This window comes from Enoplosus armatus, chromosome 6 (genome assembly GCF_043641665.1).
Source record: "Enoplosus armatus isolate fEnoArm2 chromosome 6, fEnoArm2.hap1, whole genome shotgun sequence".
Lineage (NCBI taxonomy): Eukaryota > Metazoa > Chordata > Actinopteri > Centrarchiformes > Enoplosidae > Enoplosus > Enoplosus armatus.
In genome coordinates, this window is record NC_092185.1 from 22,810,539 (window position 1) to 22,838,306 (window position 27,768).

Consider the following 27,768-nt stretch of genomic DNA (forward strand, 5'->3'; position numbering starts at 1 on the left):
AGCCTACTGCTCCAGCGGACTGACACGGGGCTTTGGATAGAAAGAAACGAACAATAAGATACAAAACAGAGGCCAAAAATGGCAGAGCTCGGAGCGGGAAGCCTGCCGTTAGGGGATCCTGCTTTTAATTACCAGGAGCACGAGCTGAACGAGCGGCTGAAGCGGCTCTACCCGGCTGTGAACGAGGAAGAGACCCCTTTACCCCGATCCTGGAGCCCCAAGGATAAATACAGCTACATTGGGCTGTCACAGAACAACCTGCGGGTCCATTACAAAGGTTAGAGAGCTGGCTCAGCCCTGATGGTCTGAACAACTAGTCACAACAGCGGAGGGTCTCAGGTCAAATCTGTCACTGTGTTGTTGCGGAGGGGGGTCTCTCTCTCTCTCTCTCTCTGTCTCACTCGCACACACACACACTCTCTCACTCACTCTCTCTCTCTCTCTCTCACACACACACAGTATGCGATTATGTTGATTGTGTATGTGTGTGTGTGCACTCCTGGTAAATCTAGTCTGAGCTGCTTCTCCTGTCCTGTAACCTTGCTTTGTTTCACAAATGAGCGGAGGAATGTCCAAATGGTTGTCAGTGAACTCGCTAACCCTGACAGTTGGTCTTATTACCACCACAATGAAATTCACCATCAACAACACGGCTCTCTCCTTTGTTTATTTACCGTTTATGACGTTATTTGTGTACAGTAACGTTAACCCGACTGTGCATCTGACGTTCTCCATAGTTTGTACTGGAAACTGGTATTGGCAGCAATATCGACGCATAGACAAGGGTCTACCAATAAGCTAGCTAATGGTATTTAACATACAGGAGGTAGCTAACAGCAAGCTACCTCTTAAGCAAATACAGTAGTTAGCTTTGTGGCTAACTAGCTAACGTTAGCTAACCTAGCTGTTCCTTGTCACTAGTGTTGTATTGACATCAGTAGGTAAGCTGGCAACAAGATGGACACGAGCCAAACTTGTTGTTACCCGTTTACAATGTAGAACTGGGGATTATGCCGCAATTGTTTAGTTATTGACTACAGCAAGCACCAAAATAGAATAAAAAATGGCATTGTTGTGTTTTCTCGCGTGATTTCAGTGGCAGTGTTCTGGAAGTCTTTTCCACAATTCGTAAATCATTTTTTCCAGCCTGGAAGCAACCGCTCCAGCTCCATTCAGATCCGTGTGTGTGTGCGTGTGTGTGTGTGCGTGTGCGTGCCCTGAGCCCAACAACAGTCTCATGTCCAACCTCCAGCAGGCAGCCAGCTCTTTTTTAACAGCTGCTGCGAGGGAGGAGGAGGCCTTTTCGCATTGCATTAGGCCAAATGTACCGATCTCGTAATACATCTGTAGTATCGGCGGACTCTGGCATTTTCACAATAACAGCAACTTTGCTCGCCAGACGACGCAGTTGATCACTTATTCGGATGGGTAAAAACTGTCAGCGCGGTCTGCCAGGCCTGTCAGCTGGATTATTTCATACACCCAGCTCATTAATCAGAAACAAGGTGACATCTGTGTGAAGTCCTGCTCCTGAAGTCTTTTGCCTGTTATTTTTCGTCAGGCGACACGTCAGGGCAGCCCCTCAGTAGCAGGCAAGCTAGTCCTGCATCTCAGGCTATGCTCTCCACAGAGGCATTGCAAGGCCTTGGGCCCTGTTGGCTGTTTACATCAGTGAAACATGCAGAGGATGAGAGGATGCAGGCAGGCTGTGTAACCCATTTTGTAAGGCTTATTTGGCACATACGTAGCATTGGTCCTGCTGTTTGTTAATAGCAGGGACGGCCCATTATTTGTTAAAATCAAGACTCTCAGGCAGATAGCCAGGATATATCCCACAGATTATTTAATGCATAATTGATAAGGTCCCTGCTGTTGATAGGGGCAGTGGTCAAATGTAATATAAACTTACATTCTGTTTTATCAGTGGTGTAGATGCACATAATGCAACATTTCTGTTAATGTTGTGACAAAAACAGTTGTTTTCTTCATCTTACCTTCCGTTATAATCAGTGTTACTAAAACAGTGACATTGGCCCAAAATGATGAATGGGCCCATGTATTGTCTTAAGACATGCCATTTCATGTTGGGGTTATGTAGGGCACTGAGTCTTTATGTCTGTGAAAAGTGCACAGATTAAGTGACACTGCACAATTGTTCAGGGATGCCATATAAATAGGTCTATTCTGGAGCGTGCAGGATAATTTTTCTCCTCCTGGTTGTTCTAGCTCCTGCTCTGTTCCCTCACCCTCGTGGTTTGAATGCTATTTTGACCAGTGTGCCAATTTTCTCTGTTCAAGGCCACACAGTGTCTACTTAGTCCTGTTGTGCACAGACTAACCAATTAAGTTACCCAGTCCCAACAGATAGATACATAAATGAACACTGTAACACATGTAAACAAACATATTGATTTAGTGCCTATGAATAGAATCAGAATCAGAATCAGAAACTATTTATTGCCAAGTAACATACATTACAAGGAATTTGCCGTGGTCTGATGGTGCTACATTTTGTTTTTTTAACATATAACATATAATCTGACAGACAACAATTACCCCAATTGAGTGATGTTATTTTATTTTATTTATACAAACTATAGCACTCTGGTTTTCTCTGCTTTATTCTGATGCAGATATGATTTCAGTGTTCTTTTAATAGGCCTTAAGGTAAATGGAAACACAGATACAGTCGCTTTACAGGTAGGGCTACATACATATGGGGAGTAAAACATTCTATATATACCTAATGTACTGTAGCACACCCTAGTGTTGTCGGTGCTGCTTGTAAGTAGCAATTAATATATAGCTGATAAAAATAGAATGGCTAGCATTCAATGCATCTTTTGATCATCCTCCAGGATGACTGAGATGTTTAGGGACTTTATTAGAATGATAAATAAATAACTCATTAGAAGACATGAATAAAAATACAAATAGGTTTTCTGTGGAGTTATGTTAAAGGAACATACTGCAAACCCACTATCATAAGAATCAGCTATGTTTAATTGTCCAGTTATCCATATCTATATAAGTAAAGATTTATTTATGTAGCAATTTTCACAAAAAAAAGCAATTAAGCACAAAATATGCTTTTTTTTTCACCGGTCAATCCTTCTTTTTCCATCTTAAATATCTGATTGATCTGTGAGTGACTGAATTGTTTAGTTCAAATAGTGCATGTGTATGACTATCAAAGGGCTGAAGTGGCATTAAAGGAATAAATCAACATTTTGGGAAATTCGCTTTCTTGCAGAGAGTGTGTTATTATCCTGAAAATAGTTTATGATATTAGCTGACCTTGCTAATCACATCATGTTGCTAACCATTTAATCTATTTCAAGCTAAAAATCCATTCTAATCATCTGTATGATGAAATTAGAGGAGGTGGATAGTAGCCACCTTTAGCATACAGTTCTAGTCATTTGTAAGATCGGAGGTAGCCTGTAGCCACGGCAGCGGTATTACACACTACAGCTACCTATTCAAAATACAAACACTGTTGCAACAGAAACCACTTTCTGTCTGAATCCTTTCCTATCCTTATAGTTGCTACCCAGAGCTCTTGGCCATGTGTTGATATCACTGTTGACTGAAAGCTTTGCCATACCTTTTTTTATCCTAACCTCTGGACAATTCTGTGAAATAGTCAAAGCTGCTCTAACCAAACATTCAAATGACTATGTTCTCCCGAAACAGATGGTGATGCTGTTGTGTTTATACAACATTAGTTGTCTTGAAGTGTTCATACTTTGTTGATGCATACAGTCCCTTCCATTTGTGCGGAAGTACACTGCGCATTTTAGCCTCCTTTAAGCAATTGTTTTGGTTTTTCGGCCTGTAAACTCTGCTTTCACCTGCTCAGCACCAAATGGCTGACAGACAAAGTTAGCGGCTAGTTGCTACACATAGAGGAGCATTTAAGGTCCAAAATATGCAAATGAGTTTGCAACTTGTCGCCCAAGTGGCCCAAAACAAATTAAGTAAGCCATTTTAAAGCGTCTGCTCTCGTGGCAGCGCCTCACTCCGAATCCATAGGGGATAATTGACCTTCTCCTGACATGAACCATGAGGTGCTGACCCTCATCACAACCATGTCCCACTCAGTGGCAAACTGCCCCAAGTGATGTAGGTCACAGCCCGACAAAGCTAACAGAACACAAACAATCTCACATGAAATCCTGATGTTACCAAAGAGGACTGGGCATCCTCCAATCCTTGGCTGTGCCTTTAAAATTCTGTCCTTGAAAATCACAAACATGACAAAGCACAATGGAGTCATCTATTGAGAAAGCGCCTAACAAAGTGCCAAGGATGAAGACAAAGCTTTTGGTCCAGTTATGCAAGGGCCTAATTGCTCATAGTAGCAGCCCCAGTGGCCCATAATCCCAAAGCTGCCCCTTCAGGACACCTTGGACTAGTCCATTTGTCCATTGGTCCAACACACTGCTACTGTAACACAGAGATTTAAAAAGCAACTTTCAAATAGATGGTTCAATCCCCAGCTCCGCCTGTCCACATGCCACTGTGTCCTTGAGCAAGACCCCGAACCCCAATTGCTCCCATTTAGGAGGCGTTAACCTTGAATGGTCACCCCGCCACCATCACTGTGTGCTTGGGTTTGTTGCACATTGCAAAACACTTTGGGTAAAAAGCGGTATATAAATGCTCTTCATTTTCAGTCTATTAACAAAGGTGTAAATTGTCCTGGTGCAACAGAACGAAGGGGAGTACAGGAAATGTCAATCAAGCACAGTTTGAGGTCTAATCAGGGATCACAAGTGAAAACACCTGGAGAGTGGGGTTTGTCGAGAGCTGTGTAAACTCAACCATTTGAACAATTGCGAGTTGAAAGCAAAATCAGCTTGTAGTTCTAGTAACTGTTTCCCATTACAGGGAGTCATGTGATTCAAATGTAATACCGTAAACACTCCTGGGCGATGATGGCACAATGGGAAGAACAGGAACAGCTTCCGACCCAGCTTCCGACCCTGAGCATGTCCACAGATTATTCCAAGATGGTTGCCTCCACTGCTAGCCTTGTAGTCTCACCATTTAAAGACCTTATTCATATCGTTACTTTTGTTGTGTTTAGTATCAAGTACAAACACACTGTATGTACTGCTGGATCAACTGTATTAGTGTCAATATTGGATTTTGTTCAGATGTAGCTGCAAGAGATGGAGGCTTTGCAGCCATTTTGCCACTGGTTTTTGAAGTTCTTTTCACCAAGTGTGAGATGTAGTAGTCAGAATGTCCCAATATCTCCAACTGGGAATTAAACTAGGCGGCCAGTGTGAATGTGTTTTCCGACTCGGCTGCTTGTAATTACAGTCTGAGCAATATGGCTTTAACGCGGCATTAACCTCTACTAAACTAGGCCATTACATTGGCAGTGTAGCGTAGCCCGTCCCAGTGAGGCCAGCGTCGGGCAGAACTGTAAACCTGTTTATTGGTGTAGATTATTTGTCATTTGTTTAAAATCAGTACATGGTGTTTTAGTGTGACATACTTAATGCTTTTGGGTTGCTTCTGAGATGCAAGGACTGAAGTATGTGTGTGAGGAAGGGGTCAGGTACTTGGGGTTGTACTTGTAGACATTATAAATGTGATGAATCTAATTTCTCATTCATTGGTGACCCAGTGCTATTCGCTCTTCTGCTGTTGTTGACGGGACGAGGCAGAGGGCAACGTGGCGCTGTGGCCTTTGTTGTACTTGTTGTTATTGAACTGATAGATTTTGCACTTTCCCCCTGCTTGTGGTCAAGGATAGAACCTGGGGTGGGATTGCTGGTTTCCTAGTAAGCAATTAAGGCCTCATTGGGCTGCGGGGCAAGCACAGGACATTAACCTTTGATCTGTGACCTCGGCTGGAGAGGTTTGATGTCACATAACAGCTGAAAGGTGTGACACCGCAGAGCCAGTGCTGTTTCTCAGAGAAACAGTTTCGTCTCAATATTTCAGTGAGATCATTTACATTTTTATGTAAATGTTACAATTTTGAGTACTGGTGTAGCAGCTGATATTGTTGTAATTGGAGGTATAAGTCCTTAAAACAGCCTTAGACAGTTTCTCCTTATCTCATCCTACATGATGTTAAGTGTTTTTGCATTTTGCTTTATAAAAATGTAGGATCTTTAAATGTAGGATTGTCACTTGTGGGGCGGTAGGTGTTGTCAAAAGTAGTAGCCTTTTCTCCTACCCATCTATGCAGTTGTAAAGAGACCTGTTGGCCTACTGACGACTCGTTTTCACGAGGAGCAGCTAAAAATAGACGCCATGAATGTTGCTGCGACCATTGGACCGGACAGTTGCACCAAAACACACACATGCAATAACATGCTATGGTACCACAGTAGATATGCTGAGTCAGAACGGGGAGGATTGAATGTTATTGTTATTAATAATGTTCAAATTCTAATGTTCTTCAATATCACAGTGACAACAGTGTCGGGGAATGATTGCATGACACTTATCCCCTGTAAACATTGCCAGTACATGGTGTGGATGAGGACTTCATGAACCAGAAAGTCACTACGAGCGTAAATGTTACATAAAATTAAAAAAATGCAGAAGTTAAGTATGTCATAGTTAAATATAGACCAGAGCGCTGAGCTCACTTTCAGTCAGCTAGCATATTTTGATCATCAGTATGTGTCCTGTATGTTCCCAGCTGGCTGTATGTCAGTAGCTGGAGCGTCCCTGCTCTGTCTGTCTCTTTCACACACACACACACACACACACACACACACAGCGACAGCCTCAAGGTGTCTGCTGACAGCCAGCTGCTCCGTTTAAGGTTACAGCCTATCTACGTTTCATACATGCACACACACACACACACACACACACACACACACACACACACAGAGCTCACAAGGACTTTATCACGACAGGTGAACCCAGTCAATAGTGTGATTACATGTAACAGAAAGAGGTGCACATGTTTACTGTAGAGCCTAGATAGCAGTTATACAACACACCTCTCTCTCTCTGTCATGACCCGAGGGATTGCATAAGCAGCCATCTGAATATAGAATGACGGACAGTAATGACTGATGTGCTTGAAATGTCATCAGTCCAGAGACTATACATGAGCCCTATGACCCTGTTGTTTACATCTTTACTACTTTACTACATCTTTACTGTTTATAAAGTTTATTATCTTTACACAAAATCATCATCAGAAAAGTCACCTCAACAAGGATTATTGGGAGAAAGTCATCAGCCCATCTGAGTGTAATCTGTGCTCATTGCAGGTCCCAGTGCATCGAGTCAATTAGTTCTGATATATGGATTGATAAGATGTCCTGGGAAATGAAGTATGACAAAGAGGAACATGTTCATTAAACACAGTCATGGGGGAAATATGGGATTAAAAAAAAAAAAAAAATCTTATGAAAGTACAGTAGATTACTAAAGTCACGGCCCTAACATAACATTGTCACACGACGTGCAAGTGACACCCCACCCTCCCCCCACCAGTGCTATGATTTGACTTGTACAGAGGGCAGTCAGGCTCTGGTCAGCTGTGTGAGCCCTACCTTTGATTCAGATTTAGCAAAGCTAGAACTGGTTTTTGTTGCCATACTCAAATGAGGGAATCAGTGGAAAGCCAAAGGCGCTACCAGATTTGCGTCTCATCATTTGTTTTTAGGTTAAGTCCATAAAATGTCCATGTAACAAAACAAATAAGGATTTGGTCGATTTTTAGGAAAGTTGATTGTCCAGCAGCTTACATTTCCTAAATCTTCCACTGCTACAACTGAGCATGAGTTTGTTTTCTTATAAAAAATAAAACAGTGTAAAGCTGCAGTTTGACTTGCTAGACACCACCAATTTGAAGATGCTGAACATTCAGTTGGTGTAAAACAAAATGCACTGACTAAAGTCTGTGTCACACCATGAGACAACAAAGGCAGTTGAGTGCTCAAATGTAGGATTCCTACGAGCGGTTGGCTTTGCCTCTGTTGGTTTGGGAGTTAACCGAAGCCAACAACCAAACATGTTTGGTGAAACTGTTTGTCTGCCCAGCTTTGGTAGAAAATCAGCAATCAAACACATGCCCAATGTTATTCTAAAGCTCCCATTCTGCTGGTGAAACAGTGCAAGCGGCAGGCTAATGTCTCTTAACCGTTGGCTTAGCTCTTTGCAGTAAAACTCAGTGCCACCACGATCCTTGACATTGCATTTCCCAGAAGACTTTACTCCGTACATAAAATAATGTTACCATATTGCTCACGTGCGCCTTGTATTTCTCCTCTTGCAGGGCATGGCAAGAACCACAAGGACGCAGCATCAGTGCGAGCCACACACCCAATCCCCGCTGCCTGTGGGATCTACTACTTTGAAGTCAAGATTGTCAGCAAAGGTCGAGATGGGTAAGCAAATACAACAAGCTTTATTGCATGCGCCCTATTGGGCTTGGGCCTATTGGACTTTTTATATAATATATAACATTTTCACTATGCCCAAACAAAATGATTGGAGCAATAATCCCTTCAGTATTTTCCTGCTATTAGTTTTTATGGTCTGTACTCTGAGAAGTCTCAGTCTCATAAACTTCCAGACACCTAGGCTATATGACAATTGATAGGTCTATAACCAATGCATGTTTTCCATGCATTATGGCATTATAGCAGTTTATCTAGAAATGATATACTGTGAAATTGTCAGCAACAATACAAATAAATCAATTTAATTTGTTTTATAATGTTTCCAGGCTAGTTAGGCCTGTCTGTACTTCTGTGGCTGTATTTTCCTCCATAATGTGTCAAACACCTCTTGATTTGGGTGTATTTTTCTTTGCCCATCTATCTTTCTTGTGGTTGTTCCACTGTGGTGGCTTGTGAATTTGTGAACTTGCTTCAGCAGCATTGCCCCCACCTTGACTCTGCATAAAATTCATTCAGTTCATTGCCAAATACAACGGTGCCTCCAAATATGTCACTCGCGACCACCGTGAGAGTGGTCCCAGTCACCTTGTTGCCAGTATCTGCATCAGCTGTCCCGCTCGCCAAATGTGTCACGACACACGACAGAGAGAGAGTTCCATTAATGGTGGAACTTTTGTTCATCTGCAGTTACAACCCACAAATGTACCCGCAGCTGTAGCAACAAGCCCTGGCTCGTCCGGTCTGAGGGGCAACACCTGACAGTTGAGGTTCTATGTAGCTTAAAAATCAAACGTTTCATCTTAGCTGCACTGGAATTATCTCAATGGGACATTTGGCCCAGTTATTTCCAGAAACAGGAATAGGACATTACAAGTGTACATAAAAATTAAAAAAAAACAGCCAACAGAGATGCAAGGTAGAATAGCTTTTTTTTAACAATGTTTTAGTGATTTTGGGAGATATTGTTGGCAGATGATAACGCCTTTATTCTGCCGGCACGAAGTGAAAAGACTTGCTTGTTCTAGTTTCACAGTTTTATTGTACAATTGCTCGTACTGATATGTTGACCAGAGTACACTCAGTAATAACTGTGCTAACTCGTTGTTTGCTCCAAGACGGCAGCCAGAATCGGTGGCATCGTGCACTGTCCCTGAAGTAGTTACAAGAAGTAACTGAATTCATTTAAATTTGAACTGAAACTGAATTTAGCAGTGAGGGAATTCCTTCACTGCAGTCCTGATATACCCATACTGACTTTTCCCAGGAGTCTCTGGAAGGATCTGAATGATAAATGTCACCAACTTGTAGTTTCGTAAAGACAAAGATTAACTGTGTAGGGGAAAACTGATTGAAGGACAGCTCTTCGCTTTGAAATGGTGCCATACAGCTAGCCACACAGTATAAGCAAGCCACATTACTGGGATTGTTGGGGTTCAGTACCACTGACACTGCAACTACTTAACCATGTGCTCAGATTCCTGGCCTCCAAAACTGACTTCGTGACCTGTAAACTCTCCTCCATCCTGCCCAGTAAAAGTCTCAAGTTGCATAATACACTGTTAACACTCCCAAGTTCCAGTTGAGCAGCTCAGTGCGAACAGAACAAATGTCTGGTGTAAAAGACAACTGCAATGTGGGAGTGTCTGTGTACGTGTAACTACTTCCTTAGCTGTAAATGGGAAAGCCTTCCGCGTCAACTGAGCAGTTGAAACACCAGGCAGCAGTGTATAGAAGTGTTTGGAGCGACTGTCTGGTTCCCTGGACACAGAAGCAGGACTTAACAACATATTGAATTCATGTTGAAGTTGCAACTTAATAATAATGACATCACAAACGCTGTTAAATGGACATTCCTTTCATTCTTACAGAGCAGACGGACGTGGTATGTCAGGAAATACTGCATGCAACGCCATAACATTCCACTATAATAACATGCACTGTATGTGTATTTCCAAGCTATACCGCTGAAACTGGGCTATAAAATGTAAACCAAAATACACCCAAATATGATATTGACTACTGAGGTGGGACTCAGTCTCTCAAAAGCATGAAGTGAAACTAGAATTTGAATTCTCCTCACTTTTTTTGTCAGGAAATATAAACTATAATCATGCTATAGCTATTGTGCATATATATAAATATTTCAGAGGAGGATAAAATAATTTGTGGCAACAGCGTCTAAGCTTCAAGCCTCTGGGTGTGCGCTACCCATATCAGTGTTTGACTGACAACAAGCCTGAGGATTAGTCTTTGTAGACTTTAAGACGTCTGCCCCTTTTACAACGCTCAACATTTGGGAGGTCCCAAATAGCCTATGTAACTCGTTAGCTTACTACAGTTAGTAAAGACCTTCATGGTCCGCAGAGGACGAAGCTTATTAATTTGAGCGATCCCAAGACTTCTCCTCTAGCGCTCAACACAAGACATTTTTGGTTTTCGGTGACCGCTGGTGCCATCATCAGGTCAAAATGTACATTTTTCTGTTGCTGTTAGTATTTAGCTCAGAGCACCGCTGAGCCTGAGCACAGCCTCACAGGGCTGCTAGCATGGGAGGAGACCTGTTGTCTTTTTTTCATGGCTGACTAAATCTTCCCCAGATGAACAATTGCTGGAGAAATGATATCGACTTCTTTCCGTTACCCTGTGTCACGAGCGCTCTTGGTTCAGCTTATTTGACAACTTCCCCAAAAACATCTTCCTGTCGACTGATGTGACACCAGGGTCCTTTCCTCCTCTTACATCCTAGATGTCATGAGCAGGAGACTTGTGAATAAGGGCCATCCGGTCGGCTCAGTCAAGAAGTCATTTATTTCTGGGATTTGAGTGATGACATCAGCATGTGCTAAAGCAAGCTGAGACTATGCCAAACGCATTCAGCTGACGATATTGATGACTCGTTCAATTGAGCAAAAAGCTTCTTCTTTTTTTTGCTGTAAGCTTGCTTACATGAAACGGATGCAGGCCAAGTGCTTATCCTCGTGTGACGGACTTGTGATGTCACTGCTGACCCCTAAGCATCAACTCCCGCCGTTTGATGTTGCGGAGACACTTCCCTCTGCCACAACTAGTCCACACGTTTGGGATGTGTAAGGAGATCAAAGACAGCACGCTCAAAGTCACCTCTGCCTGACACTCATCAAAATATCATCCAGAGCTTTAACGGAATATTGTTCAAAGTTAACCCGAGAAAACACTTAAAAGCTGATACTGTATTTTTCTCCTCTTTTCACCTCTGTGCAGGTACATGGGCATCGGCCTGTCTGCTCAGGGAGTCAACATGAACAGACTGCCTGGTGAGTAACATGTGAATGATATCACCGTAACATAACCAGTAGGGGGATGGACAGACTTGTTAGACAGATCGATGCTGAAGTTAAGGATGTTACAATGGGCGGGTGGATGTCAGAATTCGTTCATGAAAGGACGGTAGAACAACAGAACGGAGCAATCAGCTAGATGGGGTGAAATGAGGATTCCCAAGGTTACTCAACATCAACAGGGTGTATGGCAAGTACTTCAAGCCAACGTCCAGCAATAACATTGGCTTGCTGGGCCGGAGCCAGAATTTCAAACACTCGGCAGTCCGATCGGACCAGTGCTTTGGCAAGCTGGAAGGTGTCCCGCTGCGCTCTCTTCTTTTGTTCAATTTTGGTTACACACAGGACAGTCTGCACAGAACAATTCAGAAGCTCTGGACGGGCTGGCCAAAACCTTGACCCTGAACTTTTCTAATTACTCATTGGCCCACGTGTCCAGCCCTGCAACCCCATTGGCTCAGATTACAATCAAGCACAGACAGTCCTGTGTGGTTGGTTTACTTTAGTCTTTACATCCCAGAGCAGGGAGGGTTCTTACTCAACAATGTCAACACTGGAAAAGCGTCGATTAGTGGCACTTAGTCATTGTTTTCCTCCAGGCCATGGATATTTTTGGTGCTGGAGTAGTGGGGGGAGATGGTGTGGACGGATAATATCTCCATGTGTGGACGTTTGTGGAGGCAAGATATAAATGTAGATGAAAGGAAGGGAAAAAAGTGACAAGAAATGGATTTTGTGGATAGGCGAGAGTAGCTGGAGACGTGCCAACATTTATGAGATTTTGGGGATGAAAGCAGGAGGAGATGAGGACGTGTGGCGTTGCTATAGTAATCGGATGTGGTTTGTGGATTCAGTATGAACAGTCTGACAGATGCAGAAAGAACATGTCAGGACATGTCACTGAGCAGCCATATGAATCAGTAACAGATGATGTTGACTGTTGGGCTTGCGGTCCGACCTCAGACTAATTAAAACTGCTCGGACTACTTAAGTCAAACATCGCTTCTCACTTTGTAATGATAGAGAGATGATAGAACAGTGTTTTACAGAGGAAATATTTTTGGGCCTCAGACATTTTAGTGAATGTGTTTCTCACGTATCTAAGGGTGTCATCACAAGCAATTTCACCATACAATCTGTGTCAAAAATAACCTGTTTGTGTAAACTTGTACTGTTTTGTTTGAATTATGAATTACAGGGTGCGTTTAAGCAATTCCACATGTGATCTCATGTGGACAACCGTGAAACCTGCTGGATTATTGACAGCTGAATGAAGCTGTGTCAACAGTAAACCCGAAACTAAGCAGCAGATATTGTTAGGCTTAAAGAGATACTTCTTAACAGACTTAGTGAAAAGAAACGGGCAAAATCAATGCGTCAGAGGCCGAGATATCCTGAGTTTTAGTCCCTAGTGGGGGTTAAAGGTGCACTGTGAGTTTTCTTGTAAACAAACAAAAGTTATGTTTACATTCAGTGTTGCTCACCAAAATGAGTGGTGTGTATTCGTGCATTGTTTACACTCATGTTTGCTAGCCGGCCGTCTTCCTCTTCCCTGGTTTTGCCTGTGCATGGCTACATTTGTTGGCGGGTTACAGCCACTGTCCATCAGTGGAACAGCGTGGAACTGTGTATTGGGATGCCCACATGCTCACGTGCATGCATGATATAAACAAAACAGAGACCCACATGTAAAAACATTGCTCCATTGCGCTACTAGCAGTCATAAACTCCGCAGTGTAGCTTTTCGAACCAAAAACGAAACACTTCCCACAATGCAACACAATAGGGTCTCTCATTGGACCCTCCCTATGTGCTTCCACATCTGTCAAACTCCATATCCCAGTGCGTGACCTAGTCTTTTCCAGTCTCAATGACATCACTGTGACATCACAAGGGTTGCTCTATCTTGTTAAGATAAAGTGTCCCCCTTTAAGTTCGGAATTCAGCTAAAAAAAAACTAAAAAAAAAACACCAAGCATGAAATAACATAAGACTAAACCAAAGTCGTAACACCCAACATAAAGATAAAGTAGACTGTGTTGAACTACACTGTATTACAGTTACAAAGCTCCCAGTGACTTTGTTTACATGTGCGAATTAAGTTGGAGTCAGGCCACTGCCAGCATTCAGAACAAATGTGCTGCTATGAAGATTTAATAAGAAAACAAGACAACAATCATCCAAGACACATAAACCTTTATTGTGTGCTGTGCACTGACTCTCTGTAAGTTATTTGCCAACAAAATGGCAATGGAGACTGTCACATGATTGTATCATTTGTTGCTGTGAGTTGAAAATCTCTGTTTTCTCCACTTTTCCACTGTGAATATTCTTCTTTTTTCTGTTGTGGTGGTATCTTTCTTCTTGTGCTCTCAACCCAACAAACACACACACACACACACACACACACACACACATACAATGACAAACGTGAATGGTCCAGCGATCTCTAATGACATAAGAGGAAGCGTAGTAGCCATATAGCAGCCGAGCGCCCAGATAAAGCCCCTTGCCTCTCCCAGCCAATCAGACCACTCCTTCCCTCTGACCAATCACGTTCTGGGGCTTCCAGCCCTGGCTGTGGCTTCCAGCCCTGGCTGTGGCTTCCAGCCCTGGCTGGGGCCATTTGACCTGCTTATTGACTAGTCAAGATCTGTCCAGTGGCCGAGGTTTGTGGAATGCAGTGGACACCGGGACAGCCATTCAGCAGACTCTGGACACACACACACACACACACACACACACACAAAGATCGTTCATTCTCCTCTCTTCTTGATTCACACGTGTCAAATGTCACACAAAGGGTGGAATAGCGTGGAACAACGTTGCGTGGATGGACGTGTTGTCCAAACCTGCTCACACATTAGTTATGAAAATATTTTTGGTTGCTGGGTTTCCACTACAGATGGTCTGTAGCCCTGGTAGACAGATTACTGTTGATTGCCTTAACTCTGACTGACTCAGTGTGTTTGTGTGCCAGTGTGTGTGTGTGTTTGTCCCAAACTTGGATTTATCTGTGTGTGTGTGTCCTGGACTGACTGATCGCGTCGCTGAGGGTACTTGTTTGTGTTTGTCCCCACTCGTGCGCTTGTGCACACTTTAATGTCCATCTGCACATGTGCTGGGGAACTTGTGCATTCATTTGTATTTATATATATATATATGTGTGTGTGTGTGTGTCTCTTAATAGCACAATGTTCTCCACTGCTGACCTCTGTGTCTGATCCTGCTGTGGAGGCCTGCCCATTTCATTAGCATGTTGGAGCAGTGAGCCTGGCTTTAGAGGCAATATCCCTGTCAGCAGATTAATCTAATACCCCCCCCCTCCCAACACACACACTCTCACACACACACAGAAGCATACATATGCACAACATAACGCATGGAGAGACAGAACAGTATGCGCTCAGGTTAAAAGAAACATGTCCGTGCACATGACACAAACACATTTGGCATAGGTTAATACTTTATTACATGCTCACAGATATACACATGTACAAGTACGCTTCTAATATCTCGGCTCACCCACGACCTACTTTCACTAACCCCGCTTTGCTTTTTGGCAACGACAGACAAGCTGTGATTGAGGAGAGACACTGACAGAGCGGCAGCGAGCCGAAGCCGCTCGCTGCCGGGTTCAGGTCCCTTTCAGCTTGGTCAGTTCACTAAGGGGGATTCACGCAAAACTGAACGGGCGTAGAACTTGAGGCATAACACGCTCGCCATCCAAACAAAGTGCAAGCGAATCTCTGATGTTAGAAAATGTAGTTGTCCTCTCGCTGTAGAGGGAGTCCAGCCTTGTTGTCAGCTCTCTGTTGTGCCGAAATCACAATGATATGATCTTTGTAGATCCAATCTGTATGCTTTACTGGACATTAGTCAGCTGGTCTAGATTCACTGGACCAAAGGGACCGAGATCTATCTCGTTTTCTCTGTTAGAGAGGTGTGACATTCCAACTTTTATAAAAAGTTTCTGAGGTTGTCTGTTAGCTTTGGGGAGCATGCAGGCATCTGGTCTGGTGTCAGATCAATATCGGTGTCAGTACTGTATCTGTCTTGGATGGGCAGAATACTTGACACGTGTGACCCCGTAGAGATTGCTTTACAGCCTCTTTAAGAGCAGCATATAAATACATAAAGGTTATTTGTTAGCTATACTGCATGTTTGTCTTGCAGTTACCAGCACCTCTGTGGTACCAGCTGTGCACAAAAGCTTCTTTCTCTTTGTCACTTGTTATAGGAGGTTTTATCAGCTGCGAAGGATGACATTATAAAGCAGACTGACATCGATTAGCATTGATTGTTTGATTATTATTTTTTGGGGGGAATTTCCGCTTTATTTGATAGGACAGCAGAGGGGGGGGGGGGGGGGGTAGTGGTACGTGCTCTACCAGGTGAGCCAGCGGGGTGCCCCGGGCCATGCAGATTGTTTATGCAGTGTTTTAGTGGGCTCGATGTTCCTATAGTGAAGTCGTTCTTTCTTATTTCGAATTATAGTTCAAATTGTTTCATTTTAATTTTATTTATAGTTGGAAACTTTACTCTCTGTATATACAGTCTGTAGACAAATGACACATTATTGCACGTTGCGCTGAGCTGCTGTACACTGACTATAAGACTCTCAGTGGTTTCCAACCTGTGGGTTGAATGTGAGGGGTCACAAGATGGTTAAAGGAATAGTTCATAGTTCATTTTTTTGCTTGCTGAGAGCTGGATGAGAAGATCCATACCACTCTTATGTCTGTATGATAAATATGAAGCAGGAGCCAGGGGGTGGTTAGCTTAGCTTAGCAGAAAGACTGGAATCAGGGGGAAACAGTTAGCCTGGCTCTCCTAAAGGCAAAAATCTGCCTTCCAGCACCTCTAAAGTCCAAAATGTGAAAAACAACAGTCCAGCACTGGACTCTCGACATCATCATAAGGTTGCCAGGCACCATGAGAGTGGTGTTTTGATCTTCTCTTCTAACTCTCAGCATGAAAGAGAATAAGCACATTTCCCAACTCTAACCCTAACTATTCCTTTAAAGAGATGGAAGAAATGTTTTTCATGACTTTTTTATAACCTCTTTAAGCCTGTAAAAATCTTTCAAATGAAACTATAAATGAAGGAAAACTTGAGGAGTCACAAACACATACTGCTTCATTTAAAGGGGCCACAAGCCAGAAAGGTTAGTATACCGCTGCTTTAGGTTACAACTAACTTGAATATAAACAATAGGCCTTTTTCACAGAGCACATTTTGACATGTCACTGTAGGAAAAGCTCAGGTGTAAACAGCAAAATGAATGATGGCTGAATTCCATTTAGCTGCTTCAGTTTCAAAGTGAATGCTGTCTCTTCATGCACAATACCAGGACCATTGTTTCCCCCCGTCATTTCAACCAAATTACATAGTTCTTTCCAGAAAACTTCCCCAGGAAATCATAAGGAAATTGCGGACTTGTTAAATAAAGCGTTACCAAATATACTGAGCAGTATACTGAGTAATGACGCTTTTACTCCACAGCTGCAGTAAGGGTTCATTTAATGGTCATTTTACAACACAAGGTTGTATAATGAAATTTAAGCTGACAGTCTGGAGTTTAATGAGTGAATCATGACATCCTCCTCTCTCCCCCGGTTCAGCCCCCCTTGTGCTGCTGTTCCTGTTGCCAGTGACTCACCAGTTTCTTTACATAGACGAGATCCTCCTGCCGGTCACCCGCAGCACTGCACCACATGCCAAAGAGTCAGAAAGTGTGTGCGGATTTGAGAGACATGAGTCGCCCTGCAGGCAGCGGCGGTCAGATGGGAAGATCTGAGCAGCAGGAGTCAATGAGTAACTGTCTCGCCTACTTCAGCAGCGGCTACTGTGAAGAGTGACCCAGAGCAGAGTCACCTCGCTGCCGGTGCTCCTGTGGTGTGTTTACACCGAGCAGCGCCCCACTTGATGTGTGCAGTATTAGAAGCAGACCGGTGCTGCACACCGACGCGCAGCAACCCGTTGTGTGACTGACAGCACTTTTTTTTCATAAGGGGTCAAGTATAAAATGACAAAACTAATCCTAATCCTTGTCCTATTTCAGGATGGGACAAGCACTCATACGGTTACCATGGAGATGACGGCCACTCCTTCTGCTCCTCCGGCACCGGCCAACCGTACGGCCCGACGTTCACCACGGGGGACGTGATAGGCTGCTGCGTTAACCTCATCAACAACACTTGCTTTTACACCAAAAATGGCATCAGTTTAGGTTGGTGGACATTGCTGTGTATTGTATGTGTGCGTGCATGAATTGATTATAATTGTGTGATATACTAATTCGCGGCTTGTTATTCATTTCTTAATTTGTAGCTTGAAATCATCATGTATGCTTTAACTGTTTGTCCTTTTATCCCTCAGGTGTTGCCTTCACAGACCTCCCTGTAAGTATCATTGTATGTGCATCACAAATTGCAGCATCGTTTTCTTGATATATCAGCTAAACTCTGCCAGTGCTTTCCAACTTTCTTATTGATTCCTGTTACCTCCTTCACTGCCTCAGCTCTTTGTTTTTGGAGAACATGTTTGAGGAAACTATACAGTATTAACCTTAAACAAATTACACTTGTAACAAATATGTCTACACATTAAGCTAATACTATGATACCAAATACATTTAATCCCTATCATACCATTCCTGTAAATGTAGTGGCTGACAAACTATATAATAATATATAACTGGATATCTGGATGCATATCTAATTGCAGCTTATGTTGGCAGTCGGGTTGGAAACTAACCTTTTTTTGTCCAGAGGCCGCAGTAACTGTAACATTGCCCTGAAAAAAACTAAAACCAAAAAGAACCCACCCGTTTTAACGGTTTTACCAGCCAGATAGGTTTTAAGAATAGAACGGGAACTCAAAATCACAGTTGGCTGCTGGCCACAGCGGCTGCAAGAGCAGATGGAGTTACCGACCACTGTCGAACCTAAACAGCATTCAACCGGGTGTTCATTCCTCATTCCATACCCCGTTGGTGGGTTTTGCGTCGACCAAAAGACCAAAGTCCAACTGAACCCTATAATCTAATGACAGCTTAATAAAAAGCCATCTTACAGTTTGTGCCGTTAGCCTGCCTGTTTATCCCGTCATAGTTTTCCATGACAGGAAGTTAACAAGCCCTAACCTGAAGCTTTCCATAACCAAAACTTTTAAGAACTTATTTGCATTTCCAGTATATTTTACAAACCAGGATGGTTCTAAAATATATGTCATCAAAAAGGCGACAGTGGAACTGACTGCACTGTTCAGTGTCCCAGTTCAATGCGCTGCAGGCTGCTGAAACTGCATAAACTAATGACCAGAAACTAATAACTTTGATGCATCTTGATACTGTAATAATTGGTCTAATACACGACCATAAATGTTTATACCATTAAGTGTTTAAAAAGATACTTAATAATGCTCAAAACAATGCAGAAATGTTTTAACCTGAATTATCTTTCATCTTTAATGTCCACCAGCCCAACTTGTACCCCACCGTGGGGCTTCAAACTCCGGGTGAGATCGTAGACGCTAACTTTGGCCAGCAGCCGTTTGTCTTCGACATCGAGGACTACATGAGCGAATGGCGGGCCAAGATCCACGGCATGATCGCCCGCTTCCCCATAGGAGAGAGGCTGGGGGAGTGGCAGGCCGTCCTGCAGAAGTAAGATTCAGTCCCCACACCTCTGCAAACACACACACACACACACACCTGTCACTATGAGAACACACTATTTTGAGTGGTGCTGGTCATTACTATGGCTGAGAATATGGCAGTATGTAGCAGCTGAACAAAGATAATTTAAATAATATGCAGCAAAAGCTGACAGTGTTGCGTAGGACAAGGTTAAATCTCACACAAAATACTGCAACAACATTATGCTCTTGTGAATTACCATATAGAGACTGCAGGCCTCTGTAGTAAGTGAAGGCGGTGGGCGATGTGAGACAGCTAAAAACCACAGCCCAGGAGATGAAAACAATTCAAATCTTGATATATATCGATTGTGTTGTTCATGATCATTCATTTTTAAGTAAATAATAACAATAAATGGCCTCTATGGCTGTGGCGTGTGGTCTCATCACTTAAAGGATAAGATCGGCGATATTCCATATTTTTACTATTGTAAAAAAAAAAATATTTTCTGTGTGTCCAAAGCCTGATATGTCTTATTCCTCTGTGCCATAGAGCTCCAATGTTGTCCAAAAACTATTCAAAACACACTAATCAGCCACACTGTTGCACTGGGTGACATGTTCTTTATAACAATGTTTATTTTGACTCATGCACCATCCCACTGCCATAAATACTCACTAGAGCCACCAAATGTGAATTCATCCTCTGCTGAAAATAGTCCCCAACAAATGCACTATTTCCTCCTGTTTGAGTAACATTTGCTAAAAACGTCCGTGCCCAGCTGTTTTAGGACATTATTGAGCCTTTTTTTAATAAAAATAATTAGAAAGAGGAACCAATGGGCTTAGAGACACAGACAGTATTGGGAAGCCGACTGACACGTTGTTGCGTTTGGTCCTTTCCTGGGATTTGGTTGACAATATGAATATAGAATATCACCATTCAACCTTGAAACCATTTTTCCCCCCTGCTTTGTCCAGTATGGTGTCCAGCTACCTGGTGCATCATGGGTACTGTGCCACCGCAACAGCCTTCGCCAGAGCCACGGAGACCATGATACAAGAGGACCAGACATCTATAAAGAACAGACAGAGTGAGTGAACAAACCACACACACACACACACACACACACACACACACTATTAAGACATTAAACAGCACCAAAGAAAGTTCCAGGTTTGGTGTAAATTAGCTAAGGTGTAGTAACCTGTTTTACTGCTGACATTAGATTAATGGACTCCTGCTAAAGGTTTTTACGAGCAAACTTTTCTTATCATTAAATAATACCTTTCTGCTATCCAAATCAGATAAAATACAGACTAAACATGTAAGTATCCCATCATTTTGAAACAAAAGCTGTCCAGAATTAGATACTGAGGGTCCCTATTGACCCGTGGCCTCTATGTATGGAGCACTGGCCTCTATCTAAATGTTTGCGGTGAAAGCATGGTTCCTCTTGATCAACTGTAAATTGCACCCTGTTCCTTTCTGTCTAATAGGAATACAGAAGCTGGTGCTGGCAGGACGGGTGGGCGAAGCCATAGAAGCTACTCAGCAGCTTTATCCCGGCCTGTTAGAACACAACCCCAACCTCCTATTCATGTTGAAGTAAGTCAGCGTTGAGCATCGATTGTTTACCTTCGCTCTGGCCGCCGTGGAAGTTTATACGACGAGAAACACCTCTTGCTAAACATTGTAAAAACCAGTAACACCAGTCTGCCTTGCTTTGTAGGTGTCGTCAGTTCGTGGAGATGGTGAACGGTACAGACAGCGAGGTTTGCTGCTTGACCATTCGCTCGCCCAAGTCCCAGGACAGTTACCCTGGCTCACCCAGCGTCAGCCCCCGCCATGGAGCCAGCAACACACACCTGCACACCGGAGGTAGGCATGCTAAAGTTTTGTCCTCACTGTGGAGCAACATGCAGATTAAGATGAAAATGAAAATGAAAATGCGTCTGTGTTTTACCGTCCACCCCCACCACCGTCCAGGCGCAGACAGCCCGACCTGCAGTAACGGGGTGACCCCCCCCAACAAGTCAAAGAGCCACGGCGCCGCCAGCAGCGGTGGCGTCAAATATCCCAGCGTGTCCTCCTCCGCCTCCTCTTCCACCTCCTCCTCCCCGTCCTCCGTCAACTACACCGAGTCCAACTCCTCCGACTCCACCAAGAGCCAGCCACACAGCGCCAACAGCACCCAGGAAACCAGGTAGGGAGGCCTGTCAGTCTCATTTAGAGCAGAGAAACCCAGACCTGTTGATCCTGGTGTTATCTCCACAGCTAAGGGTACGGTGTAAGGTATTGGTAATGGTATCCGATGTAGCAGATACCCTCAACATATGGTTACGAATATATAGAGATGTAGGTTAGGCTGTAGTCCTGCTCATTTTTCAGTTGTCAGTTGATCATCAAAGGTGCCGCATGGGATAGAGTCTCATCAATAAATAATTACCAGAGTTATTTGAAGACATTAATGTGTAATCACTGCAAGCAAACACAAACATTACCAATAACTTTGGCCGCATCTATGATACTGCACTACATTTTACTTTGCCTGCGTGCCACTGGATTATTTATAGAAGGAAATCCGTTTGATCGCTCAGTGTTAAAACGAAAGGAATTTCATTCCTACTCCAGTTTGATCTGTGCAAAGTTCCATTTAGATGTCATCCTAATATTGAGTGAGTGCGTATTATTTTCCGCCAAGTATGGTTTTTTTTTTCCCCCCCTATCTTCGTTCAAGAGCGCCGTCTTTCAATTTGAGAGCACGACTTATTGATTTCACGTTCAGATTTTGTGACGCTCTCCCTCAAATAGCCCCCTGCTTGCGCTTAGATTTGCTCTGCTTCTGCTCAGACTGTCAGCTTGCGCTCAGATATTTCACATATTGTTGCGTGCACAGATTTCCTGCGCTCCGGCTTCAGCCCTTCTCCTCGCATGTGGATGAACCTGGTTAAAGAGTAACCGCCCATAAGGGACGCTCTTAGAAGTGCAGGCAACCATAGATAGAGTGCAAGCAGACAGTGTGAGCAGAAGCAGAGCAAATCTAAGTGCAAGCAGGGGGCTATTTGAGGGAAAGCGTCACAAAATCTGAAAGTGAAATCAATCAGGTCGTGCTCTCAAATTTAAAGACCACGCTCTTGAATAAAGGTAGGACAAAAGCCCCATGTTAAGACCCTGAAAACCTATTTTCTCAATCAGCTTCGAACAGTGAGGGATGTGGTCTGACCTGGACGCACACGCATAATCTGCAAAAGTTTGAACACTTCTGCCTGTGTTGTTTTTGAAACGGGCGGGGCTCAGTTGGAAAAAGGTGACATCACATTTTTCAGTGCGTCAGTCAAGACAAAGCCACATCTGAGTCAGAATCTGGTGACGGCTGTGGAGTCAGCCACTGTTGATGAAATCCGATGAAACCGCACCCTCACAGTCTGACTATTTGACTGTTAAACTTAATAAATGACTAAGAATTGAATTTTAACTTTGATTGTTGCTTCTTTAGTCATGAATATGTAATGCTGTAGAAAAATGTGAACATTTGAAACCTAGTTTTCAGGGGCTTTAAGGGGTCATATAGGATCTGTTTGTTAACATGGTTTACATGTAGCAACGTCTTCATGACAGGAAGCAACAGCATCTCGGAGGGACAATTCTGTTAACCCTAACCCCCCCCCCCCCCCTTTTTTTTTTTACAACTTCTACAACAATGTGCTAGTAAAATTAAGGACCAGAAAGGTTTCCAGCTAATCCTCAGTTTAACCGTATTGTCTAAGCTGCATATTTGGAAAGGAAAAAAGATTCTACTACATCCTCATTCAGCACTGACTTCCTGTAGTTGAAGTAATGTCAGTAAGCAGTAAGTAACGTGCAGCGCTACCTGGGACGCAGCTTTACAATGCAGTAGGCTGTACTGGAATAAGGACCATTTAAAGCAAGCACCTTCATTGTATGCCTGTGTTTCTTGCCTCGATGGACTGCCGTTGTAAAGGGGTGTGTCTTGATGTCATCACGTCTCCAGGTTTCAGCGATGTAATCGATGAATAAAGTGTTGTCATTACGCTAAAGGAAAACTGTAAGGTTGTATAAATCTTTAACATGGGCTAAATCGCCTCTGTGCAGTGTTACCTTTAGTCATGTTCAGACTACCTTACCTTTGTTGCCTTATTTATTAAAAAAGGGACTTTAAGCAGCGACGTTAGAGGAACGGCGAAGCATTCCACGGGGTTGCCGTTGTAGTGGAAACCGAACATCACTAAGCAACACTTGCTATGCTTTAGAAGACAATTTAAGACCAGATGAGGAGTTTACTCTACGACATGAGCAGGTCCAGCCATTTAGATTTGCCATAACGACGATATGCACCTTTTAATCTGGATGACACGGAGGACAATGAGAGTCTTGCAGAGTTTTGAGAGAGAAAAAATGACATGCCACTGCTGGCGGAGGCTCTTGGCGTACCCGGCGAGCTCGTCTGCGAGCAGAGAAGTGTGGCGCTGCGATTTGGGCAGCGACCAGTAGCAGTCTTGTGCATGGCAGCAAACGGCGCTCTCATCTATGATGTTCAAGATCGCAGAATTAGAGTTTAACACTTCCATGTGCCATCTGTGTGTGTGTGTGTGTGTGTGTGTGTGTGTGTGTGTGTGTGTGTGTGTGTGTGTGTGTGTGTGTGTGTGTGTGTGTGCGTGCGTGCGTGCGTGTAGTGACAGTGAGATGGAGATCGAAGCAGAGCACTATACCAACGGGGTTGTTGAAGGCTCCTCAGCGCGGATCATGAATGGCACATACAAACACGAAGAGATCCTTCAGCCGGACGACAACAGCATTGGCAATGGGGTCACAGGTACACACACACACACACACACACACACACACACACACACACACACACACACAGATCTCAACTCTGCATGCTCCTGTTAGTAGTATTCTTTCCTTTATTTGTCTCACCTTATGCCTCGCCTCTTTTTACACTCAGCTTCCAGCAGGTTGTTTCTGTGTGTCTACTTTAACTGTGTGTGCACGTGTGTGTGTGTGTGTGTCTCCGTTGCCAGCAGATGTGGGTTGTAGTAATAGTAGACAGCTTTGTGGAGGGAACCAGGCAGCCACAGAGAGGATGATCCAGTTTGGACGGGAGCTGCAGGCACTCAATGAACAGCTGTGCCGCGAGTATGGCAAGAATGCCACACACAAGAAGATGTTACAGGTACACGCACACACACAACTGCACGTGCACACACTCTTGATTTCAACAACCAGCTGTGCTACAACAGATTAAAGTGATGCCAAAACTGGGCTGAAGAGATTTCTTCTGTTGGCACCACTTAAAATCCTGGTCGCAGCATTCTGTGCATGCTGCGGGAATTTGAGCGATGTTTGATTTAGGATGTGCTGTAATAAAGCAGATGGAGTCCCAACTGTCTTACAACCAGTGTGTCAGTCCTCTGGTACACAGGAGAAGGCTCAAATTACTTTGCACTGCAGGCTGTGTCCTGTGATTCATATGCAGCCACTCGGAGAACAATAGAGTCTGGAAAAACAAAAGAAGCTGCATGGGAATGATACAGGCTCTGCCAAGGGGCTTGTCTAGTCGTAGTTTGTTAAACACAGAGCGTTTTCTAATATGGCAATCATTTTGTTCTAATTGCATTATGGCAAAACCTCTATTACAGCAAAACTGGCCCTTAGAAGTGGACACAATTCCAAGAAGGACATTTATTTTGTATGTGACAGCAACGTAGCCCTGACATACTGTACTTTCAGCTAATTAAGTTGCACCCAGCAGACACAGAGCGACATTATCGTGCTTATGGCCACCTGAATAAAGTAAGAAGAATTACTCAACAACACCAGTTCTCTTCCACATGCTGAGCTGAAAGAATACGGTCTAGGTGTGTTTGTATTTTATGTCAAACGTAGGCTCTATGCGCAGCTAGAGAACCAAAACAGTGAGCTGAAAGAGGCTAAAACATGCACAAAACTGCTAAATTCAACACCACGAGCAACAGCGAAGTCCAGAGCTGAGCGTCAGTCTGTCTGTCAATAATGTCTCAATAATACATATTTAGCAATAATTAAGCACTAATAACTGAGACTGAAGGTATACTGTAGACCAAAGATCACACTAAAATTGCCAGAAATATATTTTGAAATGGCAAACATTTATTTGGGAAGCACTCTGGACAATCCTTTCTCACAGCCACGTTGCTAATTTATACCAATTCGTAATGTCTAGTCTCATCAATCATTGCTTCACTTTGCCCTCAGAAATGTTTGGATGCACTGCAGTGCAGCCTTCATATCCCCTCTGTTTGTCTGTCTGTTTATAGGATGCATTCAGCCTGCTAGCGTACTCAGACCCGTGGAACTGCCCCGTGGGCCAGCAGTTAGACCCTACGCAGAGAGAATCGCTCTGCTCCGCACTCAACAGCGCCATACTGGGTAAAGATCAGACGCGTGCTGTGTGTTACGCTGATGCATACGTCTTCAAACTACAACTGCAGTTTTTTACTGTAACACCATGATAATGTAACCGCCGTGTTTGCTTTAGACATAGAGTCTACCTGTAGATCATACTGTCTTCTAAGTATACATGAAATATATAATCATTTTGCAGTGAATTCTTTTTTTTTTTTAAATGCACACACCGATATGAAGGGAATTAACGGCACAGTGAAACTAGAAAATGAAATCTAATTTGACAGATTATCTGCTGTACTTGTCTGCACAAGAATAACGGCTGCAAACAACTTCTTTTGAAGTTAGAAAATAACATCTGGTATCTCTAACAGTGCAGTGAGCAGACGCTGCAAATTCAAGGAGCTGAGCGTCCGAGACGATTAGGATAAACTTAAGCAACGCCATTGTCCCTTAAGCACAAAAATAATGACAAAAATAATGAAAACGGTATCTTTTGATATTCAAATTTGGACAGATGCTCTCATGCCCAGACACACACACTTTGATGCATTGTGTTGCACCCCTGCCTGATTGTGTTTTCCTGCCCTAGAGTCCCAAAACCTGCCCAAGCAGCCTCCGCTGATGTTAGCGCTCGGCCAGGCCACAGAGTGTGTTCAGCTCATGGCCCGAGTCCGGTCTGGTTCCTGCTCCTTCGCCAGAGTAGACAACTTTTTGCACTAGCCCAGGTCCAGGTGAGTAGGTTCACATAGTAAAAGGCAAATAATACCACGGCCACACGGACAGTACTTGTTTGTGATAGTTAAATCACAGCTGTAAATCAGTGCTCACGGTAGCCTAGCCCATATCAGACTGCCGGTGGCCATGGTAACAATACTGATGCAAATACAAAGTGTCTGGTTGGTGAGTTCAAAGAATTTCATTGTATTTCAGCCTAGATCTCTCTTAAAATTGCGGCCGTTCCGACTGTGGCTCATGCTAACTTTGCACTTACAACCTCTGAAAGGCAAACACCTGTAAAACAACATATTTCATTGCCAGTGGTTCAAGCTTTCCAGGCAAACCTTATATTTACATAAATCTTTTCTCTGAGTCCAACTGAAAATACACTCAGAAGTTAGCCCCCAGGGTTAGCTATTGTAGCTAACTGCACGTCTGTGGCAACTTGCCAGCTGCGATGATACCAAAAACTTGACAGAAATGTCCTGAAAGGCTTTGGTTGCTTTGTAGGGTTGGTTATTGCTGTTGCGTATCGTACAGAGAGGTGACCCCTTGGTCCAGCCGGCGTGCAGCTAGCTTGGTTAGCCTGGGGGTAGATCCGTATGTTGTTCGCTAAAAACGCTAATCCAGGGAGCTAATTTCTGTGTTTACTCTTGGTCAGACTTGGAGACAAGCGTTTGAAATGTTTTATGTACACATGTACGTATATTTGGAAAACTTCAGGAGGCTTGTGGCGCTTTTGATACACGTTGTTTTTCCCGGTTCACATGGAGGTGGCGAGTGCAGAGTTAGCACGAGACATAGCCAGGATGTCCACAATTATGAGCATGAGATCCAGGCTGCAAAATATCAGATATCAACCCTTTCATCATTGAAAATGATGATACTTTGGGATTTGCACATACGCTGATTATACAGAACGTGAATGGAGCATGAAGGATAGAACAATTACTCCCAAACAAAATGAAAATACCAAAACAGTATGTCTCTGCTGTACATGAATATTAAAGCAAGCTGCTTTTAATCATGCTACATTCATTCCCGTCTCTCCACAGGTTAATGTTAAGTAGCACTGAGAGAAGGCATGTCCTGCAGGTAGTTGTCATGGCGACGGAGGAAAGAGCATGCGTGTGATTGGTGTGTTTGGCTGTCCGTCAGACCGAGCCAGCGGCACAGACAGAGGAGCAGAGGAGAGCGGGAGAGAAGAAGGCTTCCTTTTAATTTAGTATTATCAAATAAAGAAATGTGTGACACTATTTAAAGATAATTAATTATTATTCTGTT

At 43.5% G+C, this 27,768-nt stretch overlaps 1 protein-coding gene across 1 annotated transcript; it reads left to right on the forward strand.

Annotated features, from left to right (window-relative positions):
* Positions 1-78: 78 nt before the first annotated feature.
* On the forward strand, positions 79-27,768 carry ranbp10 (RAN binding protein 10). The gene is made up of 15 exons (XM_070907468.1): positions 79-277; positions 8,267-8,378; positions 11,634-11,686; positions 17,776-17,943; positions 18,093-18,115; positions 19,196-19,380; positions 20,334-20,446; positions 20,853-20,961; positions 21,086-21,234; positions 21,343-21,559; positions 24,051-24,175; positions 24,405-24,553; positions 25,677-25,788; positions 26,357-26,498; positions 27,540-27,768. The coding sequence occupies exons 1-14, from the start codon at positions 79-81 to the stop codon at positions 26,485-26,487; spliced, it is 1,845 nt and encodes a 614-aa protein (XP_070763569.1). The 3' UTR covers positions 26,488-26,498; positions 27,540-27,768.

What these genes read in the sequence shown, in the direction of transcription:
- ranbp10 (XM_070907468.1), top strand. Translation starts at nt 79, where the DNA reads ATGGCAGAGCTCGGAGCGGGAAGCCTGCCGTTAGGGGATCCTGCTTTT. An exon ending in CCTGCGGGTCCATTACAAAG is followed by an intron (nt 278 to 8,266) that starts GTTAGAGAGCTG and finishes CTCCTCTTGCAG; the next exon opens with GGCATGGCAAGAACCACAAG. An exon ending in AACAGCACCCAGGAAACCAG is followed by an intron (nt 21,560 to 24,050) that starts GTAGGGAGGCCT and finishes GCGTGCGTGTAG; the next exon opens with TGACAGTGAGATGGAGATCG.